General features: G+C 40.9%; 1 protein-coding gene across 6 annotated transcripts in view; it reads right to left on the bottom strand.

The window, feature by feature from the left end:
- Positions 1 to 7,792, bottom strand: part of ASAP1 (ArfGAP with SH3 domain, ankyrin repeat and PH domain 1) — a 125,786-nt gene extending 117,994 nt beyond the window's left edge. For 5 of the 6 annotated variants that reach the window (XM_050915921.1, XM_050915923.1, XM_050915922.1 and 2 more), the window contains exon 1: positions 7,050 to 7,181. In XM_050915921.1, coding sequence (XP_050771878.1) covers positions 7,050 to 7,175 — 126 coding nt within the window. In that variant the 5' untranslated portion in view covers positions 7,176 to 7,181. Of the gene's footprint in view, positions 1 to 7,049; positions 7,182 to 7,740 lie in introns of those variants that run through there. The other variant, XM_050915920.1, reaches the window with a different exon arrangement.
- Positions 7,793 to 25,349: the final 17,557 nt, after the last annotated feature.

The raw sequence follows: 25,349 nt of genomic DNA, 5'->3' as shown, positions 1-25,349 counted from the left end.
CATCTGTGCGCCCATGTGCACATCTATGTGTATAAAGGCGGAAATGGGATCCAAACAGCGTTTTGTTGCTTTTTCACAGGAGCATTAAAGGAAAAGTTTCCCATAATCACCACAATCAAACCCACTGTCCTCAAAAATCTTACCTGCCACAATGCTTATACAAAACCTCAGCATTAGCCCTCTGGTATTTAAAACCCAACATATATAACGCAGATCAATGCTGTCTCTTTAGAAATATAAAATAACTGCTGCACTTCTTAGCAGGGAGTGTACTTCCAGCTGTACTCCTTCAGGAAAGGAAACTCATGCTATTATCTCAGGAGTTTTTCTTCACACTCACCAATAAACTTTAGGCCTCTTGGCTAGTATCAATCAAACCCGACAGAACAGTCTCTAAGAGGAGTACCATGGCACATGCTATTAACTGGATTCTGAAAAGTTTCCCATGAAATATAAAAATATACTATTGGTTTAGGGCACTTTTTTTGGAACGTGCTTATATTGCCTACCTCTGCACCTGAAACAATACTAATAATTAGCATTCTTGACTTGATTCTGCCTAACGATTTTATTGCAAGGTACTATTCCATTCAAAGTAAGATGTTATGATCTTTCTTACAGTTCTCCTCTGTAAATTTTTCATATCTGTTTCTAAAAATTATTAACAAACATCTTCATTCACATCGTTACAAATCACAACAATAGTTATAAAAATTGAGTTTTACTCATTGGAGTGAGAAAAATACTGGAAATCAAATCAACCAATCTAATTGTGTTCCAAATCATTCATCTGCAGTCTTTCAGTGACGCCATGTTGGATTACAAACATGGTTCTGTGAGTTGTTCCCCCCCCTTCTTTTTTCTTCAAACAACTTTTTCCCTTTTATTGCTTTTTAACTACAGAAGATATAGCCACAAGACTCCAATCTAAACACTAAAACCAACTTTAAGCCATGTCACTTTAAGCATCTCTCTCTTCTCTATCAGAGCCCAAGTTCCCATGACTACATGGTACACACTCTGTCAGGATTTATCTGAACGGCATACTGAACAGAGTGCACCAAGAGCACTTTCACAGCTTCCTAACTGATGAGCAAACATGAAGCAGCCTGTTGGGGAGTTCAAAACAAGAAGCAGTACTTCTCCAAAAACCACAGGAGCTACCAAAAAGCAGCAAGTACTTTCAAAAATGTGCCTAAAATGCAAATGTTTCGACTACTGTTAAATGAAGGGCAAAACGGATTACATACTAAATGAATAAGTACTGTAGCATGTAAATGTAAAAGCATCCTCAACTGCATTTTTGTGAAACACACTATTGTAAATACATGACATTGCTGTCAAGTCTCCTCCTTCATCACATTTTCAGTATCGTGATCAGGAGTCACCCATGAGCTCTCACTGTGGCCTCCGTATTTGAGAACACTCACGTACCCATTTTTACATCTTCGGTGCAATTTGCCGTTCAGTGTAAAAACGGTAACAATTATCCTGTGTTTTATTTAGTAGACAAAGAAACTTTTCTTATCTGTTTTTTTAGGATGGTTTGCTACCAAAAGCATATTTCTTTGAAAACTGAAGATTGCTTGTGGTCTGTTACATAAGAACCAGCTCTTAAGTACAGAGTTCTCTGTGATGCAAGACTGTTTCTGACTGCCACAAGTAACAGGTTACAAGGAAGCTTAGGAAAAGCTGGTTTTAAGTCTAGTGCTGCTGGAGTCTCCTGGATTCCCCCCCCCCCCAAAAAATAAGAGTCTATTTTAATTAAAAAAATAAAGAAGGATACAGAATGTTACAATTTACCTGTTGTAATTATATAGCGGTGACATTTCAAGGGAAAGGAAGTGATAGAAACAATAGAAAAATTTCTTTCTCTTCAGACACACACACAAAATAGATCTTACCACTTTTCACAGTCCAGGCTAATGAACAAAGTCCGTACGTATTGCCAACTAAAACAAAAAGTTGATTTAGAATGGAAGTGCTCCTGTTCTCTTGCATGGTTTCACCTGCCTCCCTTGATAGAATACTTTGTCACTGGAAAAGGATCTTGTGGTAGAAAAGTGTATGAAATCACTGTAGATGAACTGACTGTACAGCAGTTTCAGTGCTACACAAGTTTCTACAAAATTATAGGAAGGAAAAACCCTGTCCCCTTACTGTTGTCTCAGAAGTCATTCCCCCAGTAGAATAAGAAAAACTCACAAAAACTGAAGCATGAAGGGAAAGTTACACACAGGAAACCGTGAAAATGCTTCCTACACAACATACTTTCAAAGAAAATAAAAAAAAGGCAAAACAAAAAAACCCCATACTTTCCCCTTTCCCGTCTCTAATCTTAGATAAGGGTCCGTGACACGATGAAGAACATTGAGAAATCTTCCCCTTTAAGTTATGTTAGATTATACCAGACTTGCACTGAGAACAACAAAATTTATGTTAGACTGAGCAAGAGCCAGTCAGTCATTCTTTCACTGATGTAGCATGCACGCATCTGTTACAGGACCAGTCTAGACCAACAGACCTCTAAGCTCAAGCAGATCAGCACAGTGAGAAACAAAATGAGCAACAGTCATTGCAGGAATGGTGGTTTGGGGGTTTTTTATTTAAAAAAAAAAAACAAACAAAACACCAACATATCTGCAGCCATATTTCATTACACTCACCAGTTAAACATTTATTAAAAAAGCATGCGTATGGTAAGATCTAATTGTCAGAAAGCACATTTTGAGTTTTCAACTTCTCATTGAAGAGAAAAAGAAAGAAGTAACATTAATCGTTAAAGATGCTCAAGTATTACAAAAGTGTAACAGTAAAACATGTATCAGAAACAACTGCAGCTATTCTTTATTGTATCATCAGCTTCTAACTGTCCCTTCTTATCTACCAGCCTGCCTAAAGGGAATTTAAACATTTAAGCTTAACCTCTGTATCTCAAGACAGTCCTGCAAAACATCTGCTGCTTTAGGAGAAAGACTCAGAACTGCCTGGTCATGATAACCGAGTTATCCCTTGAGTGCAAAGATGTCCTTTCAGCTGGACCTGGGACACAGCAGAATGGTAATCAAAACAGTCTGGTGATGATCCCACATGTGCACTACTTATTCTCAGAACAGATGTCATCATTCCCTAAAAATTCCAACTAGCTCACACAGTAATATCAAATCAAGGATTAAAATCAACTCTTCAAAATCTGAGTAACACAAATCATGGAGCTACTGTGGATATAAAAGCATGTCTGGTCAGAACAAAGCAGAGGGTATATTTTAAGACACTGTATCAGTACTCTGTCTACACTATCTTAGCATTTCAAATTTTTTTTTAAAAAAATAATTAACCATCCATCTACATATGTAATAATCCACCTCTTCATATGAAGATTGTAAAAAACTTCTCCCAGTTTCATGCAGAAATATGAAGTTAAAAACGTCTTCTTTGCATGAATGTAATATTATGCTGAAGAAATCCACACGGAAAGGAGTACAGATTGCAAATTCTCTTAAACTAGACCTAGACTACAATATGATGGTTTTGTTCCTTCCCCTCTGAGTTGGGGGGGGGGGGGGAGGGGGAGGGGAGGAATCATTACTTTTGCAATAGAATGAACCTTAAAATTTGTGTTTACTGATGGCCATTAGATTATATTCATGCTTTAAAAAAAAATTTATTAAAAAAAAATAATCTTGCAGTTCTTTGGTAACTACTGTATAAGATGCCTAAGCCTGGCTACAAAGATGACAGGGTCTTTTTTCTGGTCTAATGTGACTGGATGACAAAAAAAACCTAAGTTTTGTCTCTTAAGAGGAAAAAAAACTTGTAAATTTTCAGAAGTTTCAGTAAACAATGTAGCATGAAACCTTTCTAGTGAATAAACTGCTACATAGCAGCATGTACTTACTATTTTCGCCTTTGATAATATTACAATAGATTTAAATAAAGTTTGGGTGGGGTTTTTTTGGGGGGGCGGGGGGTTGGTTTTGCCTTTTTTTTTTTTTAATAAGTCAAACACACAGAAGTCCTTTGGAGAATCTTTCCTAGGGTTCTGATTTTTTGAGGTATGTCTTCGTATTTTGTTGGGTTTTCCACTAAAAATTTAACAAATGCAAAGTCATCAGAATCAGTAAAAATGCCTGCTCTGATTTTTCATCTGAAACTTGTCCAAAAATTGCATCTAACTGGATCCAAAGTCTCCTCTGAAAAGAATTTTAGTTATAATAGGAAAAGAGTCACAACTAGGAGAGAATATATATCAATCCACTCAGTTGAACTAACTGCACTTCTACTGGAGGACAACCAGGTGAAAAAAACCAGCAATTGAGTCCATCATCTATTTTATTATTTCAGAAAACTTGCTAATTGTGATTAAGGAACAGTAAATTCACAGTTCTGTAACACCTTCACAGAACTAGATAGAGACACAGACACACACACACAAAACAGTCTATTTCTTTTTTGCCACATTCTTTATGAAAAGGTGGTTCTGCTCTAACCCCTGATCTGAGCTATAGTAGGAATGACACCAGACTGAGAGGCTATGAAATGGATCTAAGTTTTGTTCAATCTGTTTAATTTTCATACCTTTTCTGTTCCGAAAATAGTTCTAGTTCACAATCTTATTTAAAATAAAGAAAATAATTAGTTTATTCACAAACCAACTTATAGTCACTGAGGAAGGTGCAGGTTGTGTTGAATTACGTTAGCTTTAAAATAATGACCTAAGATAGTTCAGGCTGCAGTGCCTTAACAGCACAGAGCTTGACACTGCCTGCAAAAGCCCAGTGAGGGCTCCAACCCACATGCAACATTAAGTTAAAAATCAAACGGCTGCAAGGATGGGATCATCCCCTCTGCCTGAATACAGTGGGCTCAAAATTGAAGTTCAGGAGCTGCTTGAAGAGCTCTTCAATCATCCACAATGCATGGACAATAGCAGCGGTAGTAAGAGCTACATAACAGCCACTTCAACCATTCAATTTCAATCCCCTGCTTCATATGAATCACAGCCTTAGGTAAGCAGATGTACAGAAACCAACCTAGCTTTAAAGCAGCAGCAGCAGAACTGTGTATGCAAGCTACAACTACAATAAAGACACAGTCAAAGACTCTAATGGAACACTTCGCCTGCCAGATTCTGACCATCTGCATTTCTTCATGCAAATTAATAAAAACAAATTTGGGAGAGTTGCAGATTTTTTGCAGTATGTAACAGTAGAGTATATTTATAACTTGTTTCCCGTCAAATAAAGCTTTTTTATATTTACAGATAATAAAAAAATAATACAAAACAAGTCTAGAATCAATTTAAACTGCAAACAGTTTAAATAGGGCACATAAAATAGTTATACAAATGAAAGCAATTCAAGAAATAGCAACGCAAGCACTAGAAGCACCCACTATTCTCTATTCCTCTGATGTATTGCTGTCAAATCAGACATAAAAACTTTGAAAATACGCACAATCCACACAAATGGTGCAGAACACTGTGTATTTATCTTCTATATTTTGGTTTTCTTTGGACAGGCATTACCACACTCAGACTATACTGATGTATCTCCCAAATCATGAAAGCATTATACTGTATTCCTACCCTAGAAGTCACCAGTGATGGCAGAATACATATTTTTACTTAACTCTATGAATGCTGTCAACTGTATTAATAAGTATACCAATGGCTGTACCTATTCCACATAGTTAAGACCAGGGGGCAGCAACACTGTCAAACACAAACCAAAACAGGTTGATTTCTGACAAATCTATAAGCAACCATAGCTTAGTTACATGAGAAAAAAGCAATTACAGTTATGGAAAAGTTACAGAAGTTAATCTAGGTTACATAATAAAAATAAAAGATATAATTTTAAATGCAATCTTACAATCACTCTATTACCTAGTCAGTTATTGTAAACAATAGCACTGTTAAAATTTCAAACATAGACAGTTTTTCTATTAAGCCAATGTTAACTAATTTTAATGCTATGGAATTATATTTTCCATACCCAAGACTATCAGGAGAACACCATGATTAATACTCTTCCTTGCATACCAAATGCTTTGCTCATGCCAACACATCCAGCAAAACTAAAAAGAATCTATTAAATCCATCTCCTAGATACGTGCTGGCTCCTGAAGAATTGACAAATACTCGATGAACTAAGTGTATAATCCATAACAACAACGAACTGCAATCTATGAAATAATAGCCAAAAACTGTCTTCTTTCAGCGTCATTATGCTAGTACCTTCAACCAAGCGCAGGGCAAGAGAAGAGCTACGCACTGTCTTGTTTTAAAGTCATTTGGAAGACATTTCCTCATAACTGCTGACCTAGTCCATAGGAAATCACACTGAAACCTCAAATAGGAAGCAGTGGACTGATATCCCATACAAACCAGCTCTGGAAGTTTACCCGTTTTCAGAATCCTATTTCTTGATAGCGAAGCAGGATGAACATTTAAATGACGCTCATAATAAGCATTAAAAAAACCCAACACTGCAGCTTCAAGGTTGAGATGCTGAGACTGTATAATCACTTCTGCTGCATTATTTTGCTCCTCTCCTTCCACCACCTATTTTGTTTTCATATTATTTTCCTCACTCCACATTCATCCCTTCATCCTTACCTCATTTCTTAAATTAAGTCTCCCTTGGCAGGTTTCTGCAGTCAGAGTTCTGAGCTGACTTGATCTAATGAGTGGCTGGGGAAAACCTCTGCTAATGCTCCCAAACAAAACTCAACCTTCATCTTCCCTCTAAAAATCCCAACATTCACACTTTTTTCTACTGCAACAACTGCCAACACCAAAAACACCAAGAAGTACATCAGTAAGATCAACTTCAGGCAACTGCTTTACGCACTGATCTTTAAGACGCTAGGGCAGGAAAGCTTTCTGTGACTAGCTCAACACAAGACCAAAGTCCCACAATTAAAAGACGAGATTACATGCATACCAATGCTTCTAGCTCCCGTGGATTTGGGCGGGTGGTACTGCCCCGTCCCTGATGCTCTTTCTCAAAGACAAAAAAAAAAGGGGGGGGGGGGAAATGATTTACCTCTTCCAGCAATGTGACCGTATTTCTGCAGTTCTGCAACCGGGTGGTGAAACTGGAGGTGGTCGGGGAGTTGTAATCCTCTGTGGTCTCGGCGATAAACTCCGACACGGTGATCTGGTCCGGCATGATCCTATCCCACCGGTAAAGCCCAGAAGGAGCCGAGCACACAGATCCGGGGGAGGGGAAGCCAAGTTTTGGGGGGAAGGCAGAGGGGAAAAAAAGAAAAGGGGGGGGGGGGGAAGAAAAAAAAAAGCAGAGGGAAGATGTTAACAGCCAGCAGAGACCCGCAGCATCAAAGCAGCGGAGCGGCAGAGCGAGGCTGAGGCTTCGCCCTCTACATCCAGCCTCTCCCCCGGCCGCCCCCTCCTCCTCCCGGGCAGGAGGTGAAGGGGGGAGAGGCCCCCACACGGCACCCCTCGCCCCGCGCCGCTCGGCCCCGCCGGTGGGGAGCGCTCCCTCGGCTGACTGCGGCCCCCCGACGGCTGCGGGGACGGGGCCGCCTCTGAAGGAGCCCGGCCCCGCCGCCGGCTCTGAGGGGAGGGCGGCGGATGGAGGGAGGGCGGGCGGGGAGCGGCGCCCGCCAGCCCCCACCCCGCCGGGCTCAGCCCCTTTCCCCACCCGCCGCCGACCCCCCCCCTCACGCCCCTCGCCTTCAGCGCCGCTCCCGCCCGCCGCCAAGTTGAGCACTAACTTGTGCGGGCTCCGGCTGCGCCCCCCGGCCGGGGGGAATGGAGGGGAAGGGCCGGGGGCGGCGGCGGGGGCGGCGGCTGGCCGGGGCTGGCGGGGGCTCCCGCCGCCGCTGACAGTCACCCGGTGACTGACACGCGCTGCCCAGCGCCCGCCCGCAGCCGTTACGTGGGCCAACGAGGAAGTGCTCTGCGCAGGCGCCGCCGCCCGCCTCCCCCTCCCCTCCCCCTCCGCCGGCGGCGCCGCCCCCTTCCCCGGCCTCGCGCACCACCCCCACCCCTCCCCCCCCGCTCCGACCCCGCGGGGGTGCCTTGCGCCGGGGCGGGGGCGGCGCGGAGCGCGGGGTGCCGCGGGGGGGGGGGGGGGGGGCTGTGCCTCTTTTTTCCCTTTTTTTTATTATAAAAAAGGGCTTTTTGGTGGAAGCACCCAAGGTCGGGGGGTGCTGGGCTCCCGCTCTGTCCCCCGCCGGGAGACCGGGCTTGCCGTGCCGGCAGCCGTGTGGCAGCAGGGAGCCTGCCTGTCCCCGGGCGGCGGATCAGCGCCCTGCCCGCCCGGCCCGGGCTGCACCCCAGCTTCAGCCGCGGGGAAACCCCAAGGGCAAGACCGCGGGTTTCTTTTTTTTTTTTCCCTTCTTTAAGTCCATCACAGCCAGTCGAAGCCCCTTTGCTTCAAGCCCTTGTGCTGCAAGCGTTCTGTGATGTAAAGCGTGAACATTTCTTACAGCCGCTGTTGATAAAGCCATCCCTTTAAGCAGTCTGGCTATATGGATCTTTACCCTCTTTATACTTAGGTAATTTTTAAGAAGTCCTGCTATGTCTCAGTGACACCCTTGAAGCTGCTATTACTGATACGTGTTACTAATTCTGGTCCTGAGCCTTTTCAAAGAGAACGGGAGAGTGATATATTACCATTGAAATGGCTGGATTGCACAGTTCGCCACGGTGCCCTCATACCACAGAGAGAGCAGCAGCAGCAGCAGCACTGGCCTGAAACCTTCCTCGCATCCCGGGTATCCTTCCTTTGTGTTCTTTACCAGTCCTGCATCCTCTTGCAAGTAGTATTTCTGAATAACTTAAAATATCCTTTATCCATTATTGCATCATGTAACTCTGGGAATTGACAGACAGCACTAATGAGGGTTTTTTCCTTTTTTTTTAAGTTTAGATTTTGGGGCCCATATGTGCCTTTCTAAAGAAGGCTGGGTCTCAGGAGGCTCAAGTAATTATGGTCATCTGCTGTTTCAGTCTGATTGATTTATTTAGTCATACTATGTCTTTTCTTTCTTTGTATTTGGGATTCTCTCCACAGAAGCTGGGAAATTCAGGAATGGTAAATATTCTCAAATCTGAACAATTGAAAATGAGCAATATTATATGGCTATATCCATTTCAAAGGTTTTAATGTTCTGTATATGAGGACCTACTGCTGTATTACAGTGCGCTTAGGCTTGTACATGGTTTTGTATGTAATTCTAATAAAATGCCCGTACAACTCAAAAATAGTTGAAGGTATCAACAAAAGGCTGCGATGCCTGAGTAAGCATAAAAAGGAGATAGCTGATTTGTGTATACCCATGAAAAAGTTATTTGTATGCAGTTCTGCCAGCAAAAATATGACCAATACTCCTGAGAAATGGTCCTGCCTGAACATGTTTCTTTGATTTCATTGCCTTAGCAGAAGCCCTCCATATGGCCATGTGATTGCTGCTGCTGCTGCTGCTTCACGTGATCCGGCTTTCCAGCACAAAGGCCCTGGGCTCGTACAGATGATTGTTAAACGTCATGAGACTCTGAAAGGTAGAGTAGGCAAGAGGAGGAGGAAGAAGCCAAGAAAAGAACCGTGTGGGAGTTGCACTGAAAAACGGATTTGGGCGAAAAAAATTGAAGCGCTGAAGAAGTGACTGGAGGGGTAGGAGGAAAATCAATTGAGGATCTTGTTCATAAGAGCAGTGGAGGAGGAAGAGAGATCAAGAAGATAAAAATGGCTGGTGGCATCAAAAGCAGTATGGAGAGTGAAGAACTGTCTGGGGGTTTGGGCCAGGGAAGAGCTGTCGGTAGCATCAAAAAGAGCTGTTTCAGTACGCCTAGCCTGCATGGAAGCTGGATGGGTGAGGGGCTGGGATACGGCCCAAGGGCCAAAGAGGGTCTCTGTGGTCATCCCCTGTAATTTCCTGCAGGTCATCGATCATGGGCTGTCACACAGCTGTTCCTGAGCCAGACCTATGGTCAGCTATGGTGCTGACGTTAGGAGGAGTCCTGGTCCCTCTCTAGCAGATTTCAAGTGAGGATGAATCCCTTGCATTGATGAGTAAACCGGTTTAATTAATTGAGTACTCTCACTGTTAAAGTTGAATTGTTCCTCTTCAGGCTGAAGTTACTGAGCTTGAGCACTAGTCTCTGGATTGTAAAATAACCTCGTCTGCTATCCTGAACAAATCCTACCCCAAAGAGCGTGGACAAAAGCTGGACATATTGCTACAGACATAATTTCTTTAATACTATTTAGAGAAGAATTAAACTGCAGTATTGAAGAGTATGTTCAACAAAGAAAGGGAGGAGGCAGGCCAGGGAAACTGGAGCAGTGAAGAGGGACAGAAATGAAGGCCTAGCAGAGAGTAACAGTGACTGAACTTCTGTGTTTCCTCATCAGCAAAAAAACTGATCTTTTAAAATAAAATATTAAATATATAAAAAGCAGAATGAATATAGAAGAATACCAGGAAATAAAGAGAACAGCACAAGGCCTAAAGATGAAAAAGGAAGATCAATAGCTACCAATCATAGTTGCCTACTAGTCTGTTTTTTTGACAGTTCTGAAATTGTTAACTCTATTAAGGAGAATATGGTGCTCAGTTTTGCTGCTTTGAAGCAGCATTTCCTCTTCCCGTATACAAATGCTAGTAGAGAAAATAGCCCTATGGGCATGACCTCTTTAGGCTTGGATTGTCTTCACTTAAACTCACTGGAAGCAAGATTAGTTAATTAATATGATGTTAATAAAAAATAAATGATACAACTTGCCTGTAAAAATGTGCTTACGTTTAAACTAGTCAAATTATATAACTGTTTCAGATAGCTTTTAGTGGATTTCAGATTTAACCATGTTTCCTGTTTTGAATTGCGATCAGTATATGAGATTCACTTCTAAATTTGTAAGATGCACCTCTCTATAAATTGTCACTAACTGAAATCACTGTTTCACTTCACAAATGTCAAAGAATAATCAGCAGAGTGTGAAAGTTAAATTTCACGGCGTCTGCTCTAACGCTATCTTCGTCTGTGCTAGATCCTGGGGGAGGCTGTGCCGCAGCCTTTTTCTCATGTAAGGCTTGCCAATAGAAGTTATGCTTATCTCGCTCGTCTTGGTATTCTGATGTGAAATGCATCTCCGTGTTCATCCTGGGACAAGCTAGCGCGGGTGAGGAGCATGCAAGCAGCCCTGGAAAGCACACTCCTTACTGATGATACATTGCAGTCAAGGAAGTTGCGCTGTCTTGCCGTCCCACCCAGTGATTAAGTCTACAAATCCATTTGATTTCCTGGCCTTTTTTACTGTGATTGCCAACAGGAGAGTTAATTACAGCAAGTTGATAATATTTCTGCAATATTGGTGATAGTCACCATGCTTAGGGAGAGGTTAAGGAACGTAGCAATGACAGCACAAACTGCTAATGCAGGCATTTTGCAATAAGCTGAATAGCAACTATGGTGTTTTTCATTTTATAGTACTCTAGTCATAGTTAGATTGAGATCATCAGTTCATTCACAAGAGCCGAGCCGTAGTCATCAGGTGATGATGACTATTGTCATCATTGCGAACTTTCAAACTTTACAGGTATGTGCCAGAGGTGAAGAGCTACATTGCACTTGCATAGCTCTTCGTGTCCTCAGTGCAATTAAACGTTTAAACCACACAGCGGTGAGGCAGGGAACAGCAAGATTACCTTTCCACTATAGATAAGGAGACAGATAGAGGAGGCTGTGGCCCTGCTGACCGAAAGCGGGGCTGTATTTTTTGGCTGTCTAGCTTTCGTCATGCAAAGTCAGCTCTTCAGGGTATCAACGCCTCAGCTGTGCTGAAGCCGGTGGCGGCTCTCCCGCGGGATACGATTAGGCTGCCCGCAGAGAGCAGCCCCGGGACCACCCCCGAGGCCACGCTTGCCTGCTGCACAGATAGCGAGCTCACAAATACAAACTCAGGTGTGGTTGCTGCTTGGTTTTTTGGAAACAAGCTTGACTCAGGTCCCTGGCTGTGCACCAAATATGCTGTCAAGCATGCTCAGACAAGCTGCCTCCAGGGCCATTTGCAACCTGTCAGTGTGGCGGTGAAGTGAGTTGTTAGCTGAAGAAGGAAATCACCGTGCACATGGCTACTGTGCAGATGACCCCTCTTGATTAGTATAGACAGAGTCATGCCAGGATCTCACATGTCAAATTTGTTTTTTCTTTCTTCCCAGGTATGAAAGAGATGATGCCACTTTGCAAATAAGGGTTTACACATACACTCATTTCTTTACTTTCAAGGTTCCCATCTTGGCTATTACTGCTCGTAAAAGTGATGTAGATCAGGCATTAGTGTTTAATTAAAACATCAAATCATTGAAATACACATGCTATTGTTAGTAAACTATATAGTTGTTCTTTTTATGCTCCTTAGCACCTTCACAAACATGGAGAGCATCACCAGCTCAGCAGCAAATAGCAACAGAACTAGTGGCATGCTAAAACTCATCAGGAAAATATCCTTAGGCTATGCTGCTCTACTACACTGCTATTCTGAATAAATTTGTGGTTTGGTGTTACATTCATCCATTTCAGCTAAACACAGCAGTCAGCATTACTTCCCATCCTCCTTCCTATCCTAACTCACTGTGTGGGATCACTGTATGGTATAAGGCAGCCATGGCATTTGATCCCCGATAAAGTTGGTTTGAGATTCCCTGAGAAAATGTTTATACGGTAAATTGCTGTTGCTACATTTTTATAACTTCATTTTCAGATAACTTCTGACAAAATTAATGGGAAATGCTTATTTAAATTTATGGCTATAAGTAGTAGAATATCCACAAATATTTCTGAACATGAACCCATCTGAGTTGAATATTGGGCTTAGAGGATAAAAGGAGCTTCAAATCAACAAGAATCTCAGCAGGGTGAGTTTGGCTTTTGGTTTTGGAGTATCTTATGTGCTAAAACTCGGTAAACTTTTTTTGTTAATGGAACTCTCATAGTTTTGTTTTGAAAAACAAAACCACCCCATTTATGTAAGGACACCTAACATCATCACTTTGTACTTCATCAGGAAATGTTTTAGTCAGGAGGAGTTTCACCTCCAGGAGCTGTGTCCTCTCAGAGGATCATCCCGTCAGCTGACGGAGCCTTGTACGAAATGTAACAACTACATATTTTAACCTGCAGCATGTTTACAGTTTTAATACCGCTTAAGTGCATGATGTACTCACAAGAAAAGGCAAAGTCTATTTTAAACATTGAAGCCTACATCACACATTGTGACTGGTGCTAATTTGCTTGAAGGGAACTTATATGGTAAACTGCAAGTTGTTTCTGATTGCGAAAGAAAGCTGTTGGATTTGACATTTGCAAACAAATCTTTGAAATGATTGTGTTATGGGGACAGAACAGTCAGGTAACTTTCAAGTCAAAGAACAATGTTCTTAGATAAGTCATATCGCTGTACGTGCAGAAAACCAAAATCCAGATCCAGCAAACATGCTGATTGCAATTCTGTATTTTTAAGCGACAGTATCTACCAATATGGCTTATGGACTACATGAGCTGCATCAACAATTTCTGTTGCTGCTGTGACTGTTTTGAATACAAGAATCAGCTGATTTCAATTTTAATACTGGCATCTCCGAGCATTTGTCTTAGTTTGGTATTTAACATTAGATAAGAAAACATAAGCAACTCTCTCAGAAACTACAGTATTAGTTTAAAAGCCTTTTAGCACTAGAAATAGTGGCTTAAACAAAAGGTTCTTTTTGCATTCTTTCAATATTAATATGATAGCAAAAAGAGAACCCATTGTGTTCTCATTATAAATGACATTTTGGTAACATCAAGATCTTGCATTTTTAACGCTACATGTACCAAACGAAAAAGATTAAATCAAAACATCAGAAACGTATCACTGAATGATCTATTTTGCATCTTATTTACTTGAATGTCCTGTGCAAGGAGCATGACTGAATGATAGGTAAGCTCAAATAGCCATCTAAAAGGACAGCTGAAAATAACAGCACTGAAAATGAAGTACAGCATTGAGTTACACAAGATTAAGCTGACTAATCTGCTGATTCAGTTTTGCCTTTGTTTTTTGGTTTTGTCATGCAAGATCAAGAGTCATGCAGACAAACACGTAATGGCATTCCAGGCTCACAGTAACAACAACAAGCAAGGGGCTGTTCCCCTGCAACCTCTGCATCCTCCAAAGAGAAAAACAGCAAAATGCTCACCAGCAGCAAGAGGCAGCAGGCTAAGGACAGGGAAGGCATGCTCTTTTTTTGTTGCAGGTGTGCTGAATTTGGTATTTTTATTGCACAGAGGTTTTTTGTTAGAGATGCTCATTTAAGAAACCTTACTTCTGTTCATAGGAAGCGTAATACTGTGTGTGTCGGGAGAGATCAGATTCAAATAGAGCCCTTAAAACATCTACAGAATATAAAAACCCAGCAGTATATTCTTCGCTAAGGACCATATTTTGGAGAGTCCAAAGATATCAAACTCTTAGGAATGCTGATGGATAAGAAAACTGTCAGTGGAGCCTCTGGCAAATTTAATCCTTGCCTGCGGTGCAGATGGGAGCCTGCTCATTGCTCACGGAGAGAGTCGCGCAAGCACTGCCGACCTCACGGGAGCTGCTCTCCCAGCAGCACCCACCAACGCCGTGTCAGTGAGGGTGAGGACCAGCATGGAGGAAACCTGTGCGTGGTTCTCCTTGCACTCCTGACCCTGACCAAACCCTTGGAGAATTGTTGGGAAGGGCGCAGCAGCCACGTTAGCATGAGAGCAGGTCATGCCAGTGGGATTGCAAAGCACAAGACAAAGCCAATATATTATGACATTATGAAGGGGTATTCTGTGATTGAAACAAGAGAAATAAGAGTCCTTCCAAAGCAGGAATCATAGCAGCTGAATACATTTTTTGTTTTAATATGAGAAATAGCAATGACTAAAATCAGAGAGTGGTACTGCAGAAATGAACATGTTGCAGGGCAGCTGGCATAGCAGGCTCTCCAAAATAAAAAGAGAATGAAATAAAGCCTCAGCCCGCACTGCAAACATTTCAATATTTTCTCTTTCTCTCTAGAAACGCTATGGCTGTGTCATTATCCAGGCATCTCTCTGGTTCTACCTAAGCTGCTAAATGTATGCTCATGGCAGCACGCGTCTTGCCTGCAGTGAAACTGGAGGTTCAGGCCAAAATGAAGCTGGGAAGCAGTCTGAGAAAAAAGTAAAGGCTCTGTAGACCTGGGATCATGTCCTTGAGCTGCCACTCACGGCTGTGACATGGCATTTGATCTCTGCGTGCATCGTTTCTCTATCTGTGGAAAGCAGACAGTTACATTTATTTTTCTAGATGAAAGCACACTGGGCTTTTCCAGCTGAGTAGTGCTATATCAGAACTGAGTATTTTTATTATACATTTTATTGTAAGAGTTTCAAAAAATAGCTGAAGGATGAGAAGGGCTCTCAGGCCGAACAATTTCATCAGCGTTTTATTGGATAGACAAAAAGGATTGGCAGGTAAATGAAAGGGTTTCTTTCTACTAGTTGTTCATGATGTGAAAATATAAAGCAGAGAGATCTGGTTTTGTGACATTTTTTCCCCTCTGTATTATGAATTTATTAGCATTAAAGCAGTATTTAGTGGAAGAAGAGGGACTGAGACCCCATCATGCTAAACAGATACACAGAAGTCATTTGTGGCTTTACACAAGTTTTTCTAAGACACAGTTTGCAGACGTGCAGGTGTATGGGCCTATTGAGTTGAAGTTCAAAAGCTGGCTTATAGTGTTGACCGAGCATACTTAATTTCCTAAGTAGCATCTTGTTAGAGAAATGTTGGAAATAAATCTGCAGAAGTTGGACGTTATAAAAAGGCCCTTGCAACCACTGAACTTACTATTACGTCTGCATTTCCTTTATATAAGCCTCTATTTTCAAGGATGCATCACTTGGCCATACTCTAGACTTGAACTTAGCATAGGAAATTTTCAATTCAGGAGCGATGTCTTTTGGGTTTTGGTGAGGCTTTTTGGGGGGGGCGGGCTGGGGTTTTTTTGTTTGTTTGTTTTTTTATTAAGGAGATCAATATGTTTAACAATACATAAGACCTGAAATAATTTGAGGCATATCTGCTTTAATGCTCAAAAGCTTATCATCAAGCAAAAATTACTCAAATTTAAAATTAGAGTCTCAATGTTTTATTAAAGTAGATGTTTGAATGTTGTAGTTGTGGGGTTCTGTTAAAACCCAGGATGACAGGCAACCATCTGGAAGCTTTTGGAAACTGGTCTTGCCGTGTGGACCTAGTCTCTGTTGGGTCAGTGTTCATGTGGTGCTAAATGAAATAAAGAAGTTCAGAATTTCAGTCTAGAAGTCCATCACAGCAGCCCCTCTCTCTGATTACTCATTTCCTTCTACTTTTTACCACTGAAACTGAGCTTGCTGCTTCCTAAGTTAACTGGCTCTCCATTGACTACGGTAGAGGGTGATCATCTGCTCAGCTGTACTGCTTCTAATGATTATTTTAATGCATTGCTGATCCCAGCAAATTTGAAAGGGGGGCAGGAAAGGTGTAAAAATTCTTCAGTTCCTAGAAGTTTTGTGGGAAAATAAAAATGAGCAGAGGAAAAAGATGTTTATTGCCCCTATGGATAGAAAAGGCTCACCCTCATCTTGTTCTTTATCAAGATAATCGGTGTAGGAGAAAGATCCTGTAAGTGTCCCAATCATGGGAAAAGTTTCACTGCTGGTTTGCACCTCCTCAGGAGCTGCAGTCAAGACACAAATCTGTAGGCAATCAGGTTTCATTAACGTCAGTGATCTTACCACTACTTATTTGCTTGTTGGTGGTTGTGTTTTATTTTATTCCTCCAAGAAAATCTAGGAGCAGTAGGACATAAAAACTTAAGTGCTGTTTCAAAATCAAATAGGAATATCTAGCTTAATAGCGTCATACTTTTCAAAAGATGATTGTTTGACTTCTGAACTCTTGCTTATTTAAGGCATCATGGACTTAAAAAGGAAAAATATGTGTAGCCATGTGACAAAGCAAATGCACCAAAGGAAGATTTATTCGGTTTTCAGAAGATCAGCAGCAGTGATTCACCCCTCTTGGCTAGGCTGGAGTGCAATATGGTCAACTGTTTCCCCCAGGGAAGAAGAAAAGATGAAAGTCCCACACTGCTGCGATGGCCACGCAGGGAGCAGTGACCTGTGCCAGGATAGCTCCAGCCAGTGCACCAGGTACAAAGAAAACTTCAGCCTTAACCATCAGTGTTGTTGTCGTAGGGGGTTCAAGTCAGGCAATCCAAATGTAGCTTTTAGTGGTTCAATGAAACACAGTAAAAACTTTAAAACAAGAGCACTCACCATCCACAGACTGAATAAACAAAAGCTTATTTAGACAACTGTGTGCTATTCAGCACTTTACATCACGAGAAGAAGAGAGTCCCTCCTCTTTCAAGCCCCCGCACAAATCTTGCCATAGATTTTTCAGGCTGATCTCAGAGATTTGTTGTTTTCAAAGTTAAAACAACATCAGTTACCAGATCTAGATGAGTTGAAAGGAATTACAAAAAGTGACCTTTTAGACCCTGCCCTCCTCACCCAGCTTTGAAATCTATGAAAGCAAAGCAAAATACGTAATAAATGTTAGAGTTTGTTCCAGTACTTGCTCAGGTGGTCAATGTTTTGTAACGATTTACTGATTTATTGGAATTTTTGATCCTTGGAAGGATCAATACATTAGACCTTTTCTGAAAAACACCCACTGTAGTAATGTCCAAAGTGGCATTAAGCAGAATAAAAACCCACTGGCAGGTACTGCAATTGATAACAATTTCTTTCAGGCTTATTTTTCATAGATTCTGGTCTGCTTTTTACTCTTTAAAGCAGTTATTGGTATTTATGTCTTTCTTCTTTCTTACCGATTCCATAGTGAATCTCTTGAAGAAAAACTTGAAAGCCTGGAAGCTGAAGATCTCATGTCTCATCTGTCACGACCAGAAACCTACCTAGATGAGGAGAGAAGATCAAGTAAGTAAAACTGACCAAAGCTATGGGATTGACAAGATCACTTATTCAAACAATCAGTTTGAAACAATGTCTATTAATTCTTCAGTGATGGCAAGTTATCATAGGTTATTTGATTACTGCATTTGATATTGTGAATTTCATTGTGGTAAACGGATCCATTAGAAATCGCCTGAAAATAACACCTTGTTAAAAATTGCTACAGGAGAACTTCATTTAGCTGACTGGGAAAACTCTTCGTCTAACTCAATGTGGCAACTACTCCCTCAGCTGTGCTGAGCGCAGAGCTGGTAACATCGCCTGTCCAAGTTGTCTGACACTTCAGAACACCCTGTTTTCAGATATAACTTCAGTCTAACCATTCAGGCTGAAAATCTCCATGTCAGGTCTATGCACCAGACTGATCTATTTTTGAAGATGGAGATACAATTTGAAGGATAAAGAGATTGGGAGCAAGAAGTGGCCTGACCAGGAGGAATCCTGCGTGTAGGAGAGGGGAGGAGGGTGTGGGGAGATGGTCATACTGGGACATGGACAAGTGGTTTCACAGTTTTTCATCAGGCTTCTCCACCATTATATTGCATACTATTTCCAGTTTAAAAGACTTGCGTTGCTGTGGGGGAAGGAAAGTGATAGAGACGCTGCAGAGCCTCTGGAGGAGGTGGGTAGGACTGGGACATACCTTTCACTTTGAGACCTGCTGGGCTGATCTCCATGGTAGGTCCAAAGGGACAAGGTGGAAAAAGATTGACCAGGGCTTGGGGCCAGGTATTGGTGCTGGGAAGGAGAAGACTACCCAGAAGCTGTTGCCTTTAAAGATGAGGTGGTAAAGCAAGGAGGCTGGGACAAGCCACATGAGACAGAGAGATGTGGACTGGGTAGGCTGGCAGAATGAGAGACATGACAAGGACCCACAAGTATGAGATTGGGATCGAACAGAGGGGCCAAGGCAGAAGGGGAGCGGGAGGGAGGCCACCTCCAGATCACACCCTTTGCTTAGCCAGTCTGCCCGTTTCCATTTGAGCACACCACTTGATTCCATGAGGAAAAGCAGCTCTCCTCCTCTATGAGTCTTTTGCACATCTCCTCCTTTATGAGTCGTCTTTTTTTTTTTTTAACCTTCTCTCTTAAGAGAAGTCTTGTTACTTCTGTTGACCTATTTCCCCAGAGACTGCTGTAGTTTGTTTATGGGTTTTGTCCTGTTTGTTTTATGTTTCCAAATATGTCATGTGGGTCTGGACGTTTGCCAACCCTTAACATTAAAAATAACATAGAATAATCCCTGTCTCCAATTCACATGGGATTCAATTAAAAATTGCGAAATAAAAGTTTTTGGATGGGATGTTACTGTATCTGTTTTCCCTTCTGTTTCTGAGCCTTTAGGATACTTTCAAGTGATGTTGTCAAGAGCTCTTTTGCCTTTAGGAGGGCTAGACATCTTTTTAACCAGCAGATTGTGGATTTTTACATACCGGCTGGAAAGGATCTGAGATTCTATCTATCATCTGGTATGCCACCAGCTTGGCAGCACGGGAGAAGAAATGGTTATGGGCTCTGTCCATAAGGAAGAGGTGTGTCCTTTGACATGAAGGCAAGGGTGTAAGAGGAGAAGTATCTACCTTAAACCAAGAATATTATGCTTAAATATTACATTACATGCAGGAAAAAAGTGTTAGAAGACCTGGGTGCTGTACTGGTTTTTGTGGACTGGGAAAGGCCTCCACCGGCACACAACCGAGTACCACCGTCTTACAACAAAACCACATGGATCTGACGCAACCCATGATAACGTGTCTGCTTGTTGTTTAACTTTACAGCACATCTGTTCCTTTTAATGATATTATCCATCTCCTTAGGCAAAACAGTCACCTTCATGATTATAGGTTTATGCTACTCAAATCAAAGCAAAAAGAAAAAAACATATAATGGCTCATTGCTTTCTGAATCGAATGCTGACCTAAGTTCACAAGTTACTGTGATTTACATTAGATTATGTTTTGAATTGATGGTAATTTATTTTTCATAAGTCCAAAAAGTCTCAGAATCTCCTTACATCTGCTATAATAAGCTACTGAATATTATTTAATTACTCATTTGCTATAGGCAGCGTTACCAGCATTTGTGGTTAGATCTCTGGTTCAGGATGATTATATTCCCTTTCTAGGTCTCCTGCTCATTTCTGGGCCTCTCAGTGCTACAGCAACCAGCAAACAAAATGAAATATGAAAGAAATCCAGAAAAATATTTATAAAGAAATCAACTTGGTTGAAGTTATCAGGATTGATTGATGAGAAACAACACTGAGAAGGAAACATGTGACTCTCCTAGAGAGAAGAAAGGTGGCCCAGTGATGAATATGCTCATGTAGGTTCAACACCCTGACTCGGTGACCTTGGACAAGTTATTAGGGCATCATTCAGATGGCAAATTCCTCAGGCTTTACGCCCATGCGAGTGTTTTGTCTGGCTAAAGAGTCTTTTGAGGCTAAATAACAGCCTTTATGAAACTCTCGACCCAAGGACAGTAGTAGAATTTGGGCTGTGTCAAGATGGCATCTTGACTCTGTTTCTCACCCAAAAAAAAAAAAAAGAAAACCAGTGCTTCCCAACTGTCCTTGGCAATGTGAAGGTAACGCTCTCAGATTTATGTAAAGTCCTTACATATGACAGTATGTGAGTGGGAGCAGGGAGTGAATAGGAAATACAAAACCCCCGAACAGATAGAGAACAATGAAAACCTGGGGAAGTATGGTTGCTTTTTACCTAGGGACACCTACACTTGAAAAGAAAAAGACTAGTTGAGGCTTAAGTAAGAAGGAGGCCTAACTGAGAACAGGGTGACATTAATGGCAGCTGGGTGACAATTCAATACAATACAATACAATACAATACAATACAATACAATAATACAATAGCAGATTCTGTTAGTCTTCAGATGAGGAAAGCATTTGTTCTTGTGCCTGATTATAAATACGTGCAATCATATTGAATTAATTGGTACAATCTGAGTGCTTGACTAATCCTAGCTCTTAACTAATAAGTATAATGAGTTGAATCCCTATATTTTTAAGCTTTTAGAACTGGTTAAATAGTGTGGAAAGCCAATGGATTCTCAGGAATGGAATATAAAAATTGCCAGTATATTGGATAATAGTCAAGAAGAAACTCTTACGCAGGGATTTTGCAGAGGAGAGGAAAAGATCAGGAAATAATTTTACATTCTTTAATTACCTGCATTTGATATTGCTTAAACTCTGTGTGATTTCATGCATAAGTCATTTAATGACCTATTTTAGTTTGCTTTTTGTTTTGGAGTATTTTTTTTTTTTTGCTTTCATAATAGAATACACAACCTGAACAGCAAAAATATAAATATATATTTTGCATGTCTAATGAATATTTTAGGATGAATATTAACCAGCCAGTTTTCATGTATGCTTGAACTGGAGTTAACCTAACTAGAAAAACTCAAACAAGCAAAAGTTAATATTGTTTCTACAGCCACTGATGTAACAATAATAGTAGTTGTACACCACCATGCTGAAAATCAACTCCCTTTATGTCCAAACAATAGCGTGAATCACAGAATTCTGACCTTGATATACAAATGTGATCATGTAGTAATTATAGCTCTTGTGCTTTCTGTATAAACAGACTACTTCATCTGGAAATGCTGTAGGGTACTGCTTCATTCTGCAGTTTGCAGCTAATGACTGAGCAGAAAGCTTTTATATCCCAAGAAGTTTTAAAATAAAGCAGGTAGAAAAAAATCTTATTTCCAGCAAATGAAAAAATTAAGCTGGTTATTTTAACTACAAGGAATCAAATCATTGCTCTATATATATTCTGTTGAAAAGCGTATCTTACAAATTTAAAGATTGTCTTCAAAATCACATTTTGCAAAGGCTATTGAAGCTATTTTCATGGGCAAAATATAGAATTAAATTAATCAGTCCATGTGATAACTGACATGTTCTTGAACAACTGTGAGATTAAAGAAAATGTCTTTCATTTCGTGCCAAAATCTGCTTGTTCTGTTTGTGTCTGTGTTGGTATCATCCAAACAGGATGTGACAAACATGTTCTTTGGTTTCGCCCTAATCCATGATTTGGATAACACTATTAGGATGTGGTCTAACAAACTTCACTGAAGCAAATCTGAGGATATTTGTCTGTGGACAAGTCACCTCAGACTTGATTTTAGTATGTCCTAAGCAACAGAAGCTCTGTCCTGACCTCATACATTAGCTGTATGTGTTTTCAGTGCTTCCATAAAAATACACCATCAAAATACTAGCATGCTTATAGGCATGAGCTGGATCCTGAAAGAAGTAATAATGGAAAAGTCATCACTGAATTGTACTGACCCAGCATAGAGCCCAGGAGTGACCCTGAAGAGCTGACTGACGTTCTCTGGATGATGAGTCCCTATTTATAATGATTTCTGAGAAATGTCAATTGCTTAGTTTTTAATCTATTAAATAATTACAGTGATGACTTTAGGTAACTCTAATTTCTTAATCAAAATGTTTGGTGCCAGAAGTTCTACCAAAGTTCATAAGTATTACATCAATAGTATAGTGGGTTTTTATAGGAAAATCTAAAACCTCAAAAAATATCAAGATAGCTTTCTTGAAATAAAATATATTTTCCTTAATTCCATCCTGATTGGCATGAATTGCATTATTTTTCTCTGATTCTTTATGAATAGAGCCTGGAATTAGCCATTCCAGTGTTTTACACTGGATTGATGTCAGGCTGAGAGGGTTATTAATCCTCAGGTCATTCCACTGAACTTTTAAATATATTGGCAAAATATGAGCTTTCTTCCATTCATCTTGAAATACCCACATGTTTGAATATGTATGGAAAATCAACTTAAAAATTCATATAGTTTCTTGGACAGTACTCTTAGAAATAACAACTGATTAAAAAAGAATCTAGTTTTAGGAGATGGCATTACTGTTAGAATGGAAATTAGTTCTCCACCCTCATCTGATATGATCATCATATGATTATGAAATGATCATGGTAGGATATATGGGCTGTGCAAGTGCTATAGAATAGTAGCACTGGACAGCTTAAATGTGGTTTAGGAATTCATGCTGTAAAACATGATAATTCTCTCACAAGACTCAACAGTTTTGTAATATATCACCACTGTATGATGTTACGACACTTTGCTATAGAGGGCCAGAGGGCTTAAGCGTACTTGTTTGGTAATTTTCTTCAGTCTCATTCAAAGGTGAATTTTCTTTAAGATTCAGATATATGACAAAGAGATTTGTGTAAGTATTTAGACTGAAGGACTCTCTAGTCTTTGAAGCCTGTCTTTTGTTATTTGTCTAAGGGCTTCAGGATGATGGTATTGTGAGTTAAATCTCCTTGTGTCCACTTAAGAGTGACCTTTTTATCACTTCTGACTATATCCATTGGCTGTTTCTTGGGCTCAGGGAAGAATTTTCATTTTGTGGAGGCAGCAGCTAATCAGAGTGTCTGCTGCCCAGCTTCAGACCTCTGGAGAGCTTTCACTGATCTCATCAAGGGTATTTTTTTATATTTGATGACAAGGCTGCCATCCACAGTCCAAGATTTTGAGTTACTTACAGTCCACTTCTGAAGACTGTGAGGGGCTAATAACACATGAGAGTGCTTCCCACCTTCTCTGTAACGTTAGTCACTGCTTAATTATTTACTCAGTACGTAGTCTATAGCAAAATAGCCTGTACACGGTATATGGATAATAGATTAATAATATAACCTGAATGCGACATCAAGTCCTCTTGTCACTGCCCCCACTCACCTCAATAGCCACTGATTGTGGGCTGAATTCAATATCAACCATTTGCTGGATGTATTTTTAGGAAGGAGTCATTATAAAAATCAGAAACTAAACCTGGTGTAGCTGTGTTGAAGATCAGCTTGTCTCTGCACGAAAAATCTGGTGCAGCTGAACTTTCCATGTCCTTCCTACAGCAACTTTTCTAGCCTGTGTCGGCAGCTTTCAAGCGAAGCAAGTGGCACACCTCCTGCTTCTAGCCCTCATTGATTTGTCAGGCACTAATAAGGTCTTCCATTGTCCTTGTGTCTGAACACCTCACAGAAATTAATGAATATATTTCATATATATTTGTAGGATGGCTATATATCCTTGTGATCAAAGGCTGGCTCTGTACTTGAGACCCCAGACTGAAGATGAGCACATTGGGCTCCGGTTTGTGGCAGAAGCCATGATGAGCACCTGTGCTCATCTTCAGTCTGGGGTCTCAAGTACAGAGCCAGTCTTTGATCACAAGGATGACTCCACGGTGCCTTCTGCCAATGCCTCGTGTCTTGGTACTGCTCTGTCCTTCAAAGTGCTGTGGTTTTCGTGCCTTCCCCTTCGACGTGCGCCAAGCAGTACCACTCTCCTACTTAGCAGCCCTGTGAAAATGTCATGTATTTTGGCTGATATAATACTGCTAGCCATCCTGTCCTTCAGCTGAGTGCAGAACTATCAAAGCATCTCTACAGAATATCCCAAAATACAAGGCACATAGAAACCTCAATACAGGAATACAAAGATGTTCATAAATATTCTCTTTTGTTCTTCATGTCTGTATCTGCCCCTACAGTGAGTCATGCCCAGATCCATGAGCATGCTCTTTGAAATCATATGTACTATCTACATAGAAAAATGAGATTAACTCAAAGTAAGTGACAGAACAGAGCCTTTAAAACTTGATCCAAACTCAGTCCCTGTAAATGGGGTTCTTTACATCCACTTTAGTGAGCTCTGACTCAACTTTTAGACTGTAGAAGTGGGATGTATCTGACAAAGTGTCTTTGCCTGGGCTGTTCACTCCAGGCTCCCTTTATTGTTACTGATGATACAGTCAATAGAGACAACTGAAACTAGGTTGCAGCTCACCTCATCCTACAAAAGTAGGTGTTTAAAATAGAGATACTAAAGTAGATGTCTACAAAGGTCAGATGAATCACAGCCTAAACTGCGTTTTTCATTCCACTGACTAAAAGAGAGTGACGAGCCCAGAGGTAGACACCTACCCCAAAGATGCTGCATGCCCTAAGAAGAGCATTGCGGCAGGGGCCTCTTATTTCTGCCTGAACCATACTGTGGGAAGACACAAGACCGTACCTCTAATTCTACATTCAAGAAGAGGTGCCAGGAGGAAGAAAACAAGTTAAAAAAAATGAAACTTTTAATGGAAATCCCCAGAAAAAAATACCTATCGGTGAATTACCATGGATGCTGACATACTTTCCGCTGGCAATCTAATGGGAAGTTGTAATGATTTTAGATTTTCTTGGGTAGAAGAAGTTACACAAATAAA

This window comes from Gymnogyps californianus, chromosome 2, assembly GCF_018139145.2.
Source record: "Gymnogyps californianus isolate 813 chromosome 2, ASM1813914v2, whole genome shotgun sequence".
Taxonomy (NCBI): domain Eukaryota; kingdom Metazoa; phylum Chordata; class Aves; order Accipitriformes; family Cathartidae; genus Gymnogyps; species Gymnogyps californianus.
This window is presented reverse-complemented; position numbering and strand designations above follow the sequence as displayed.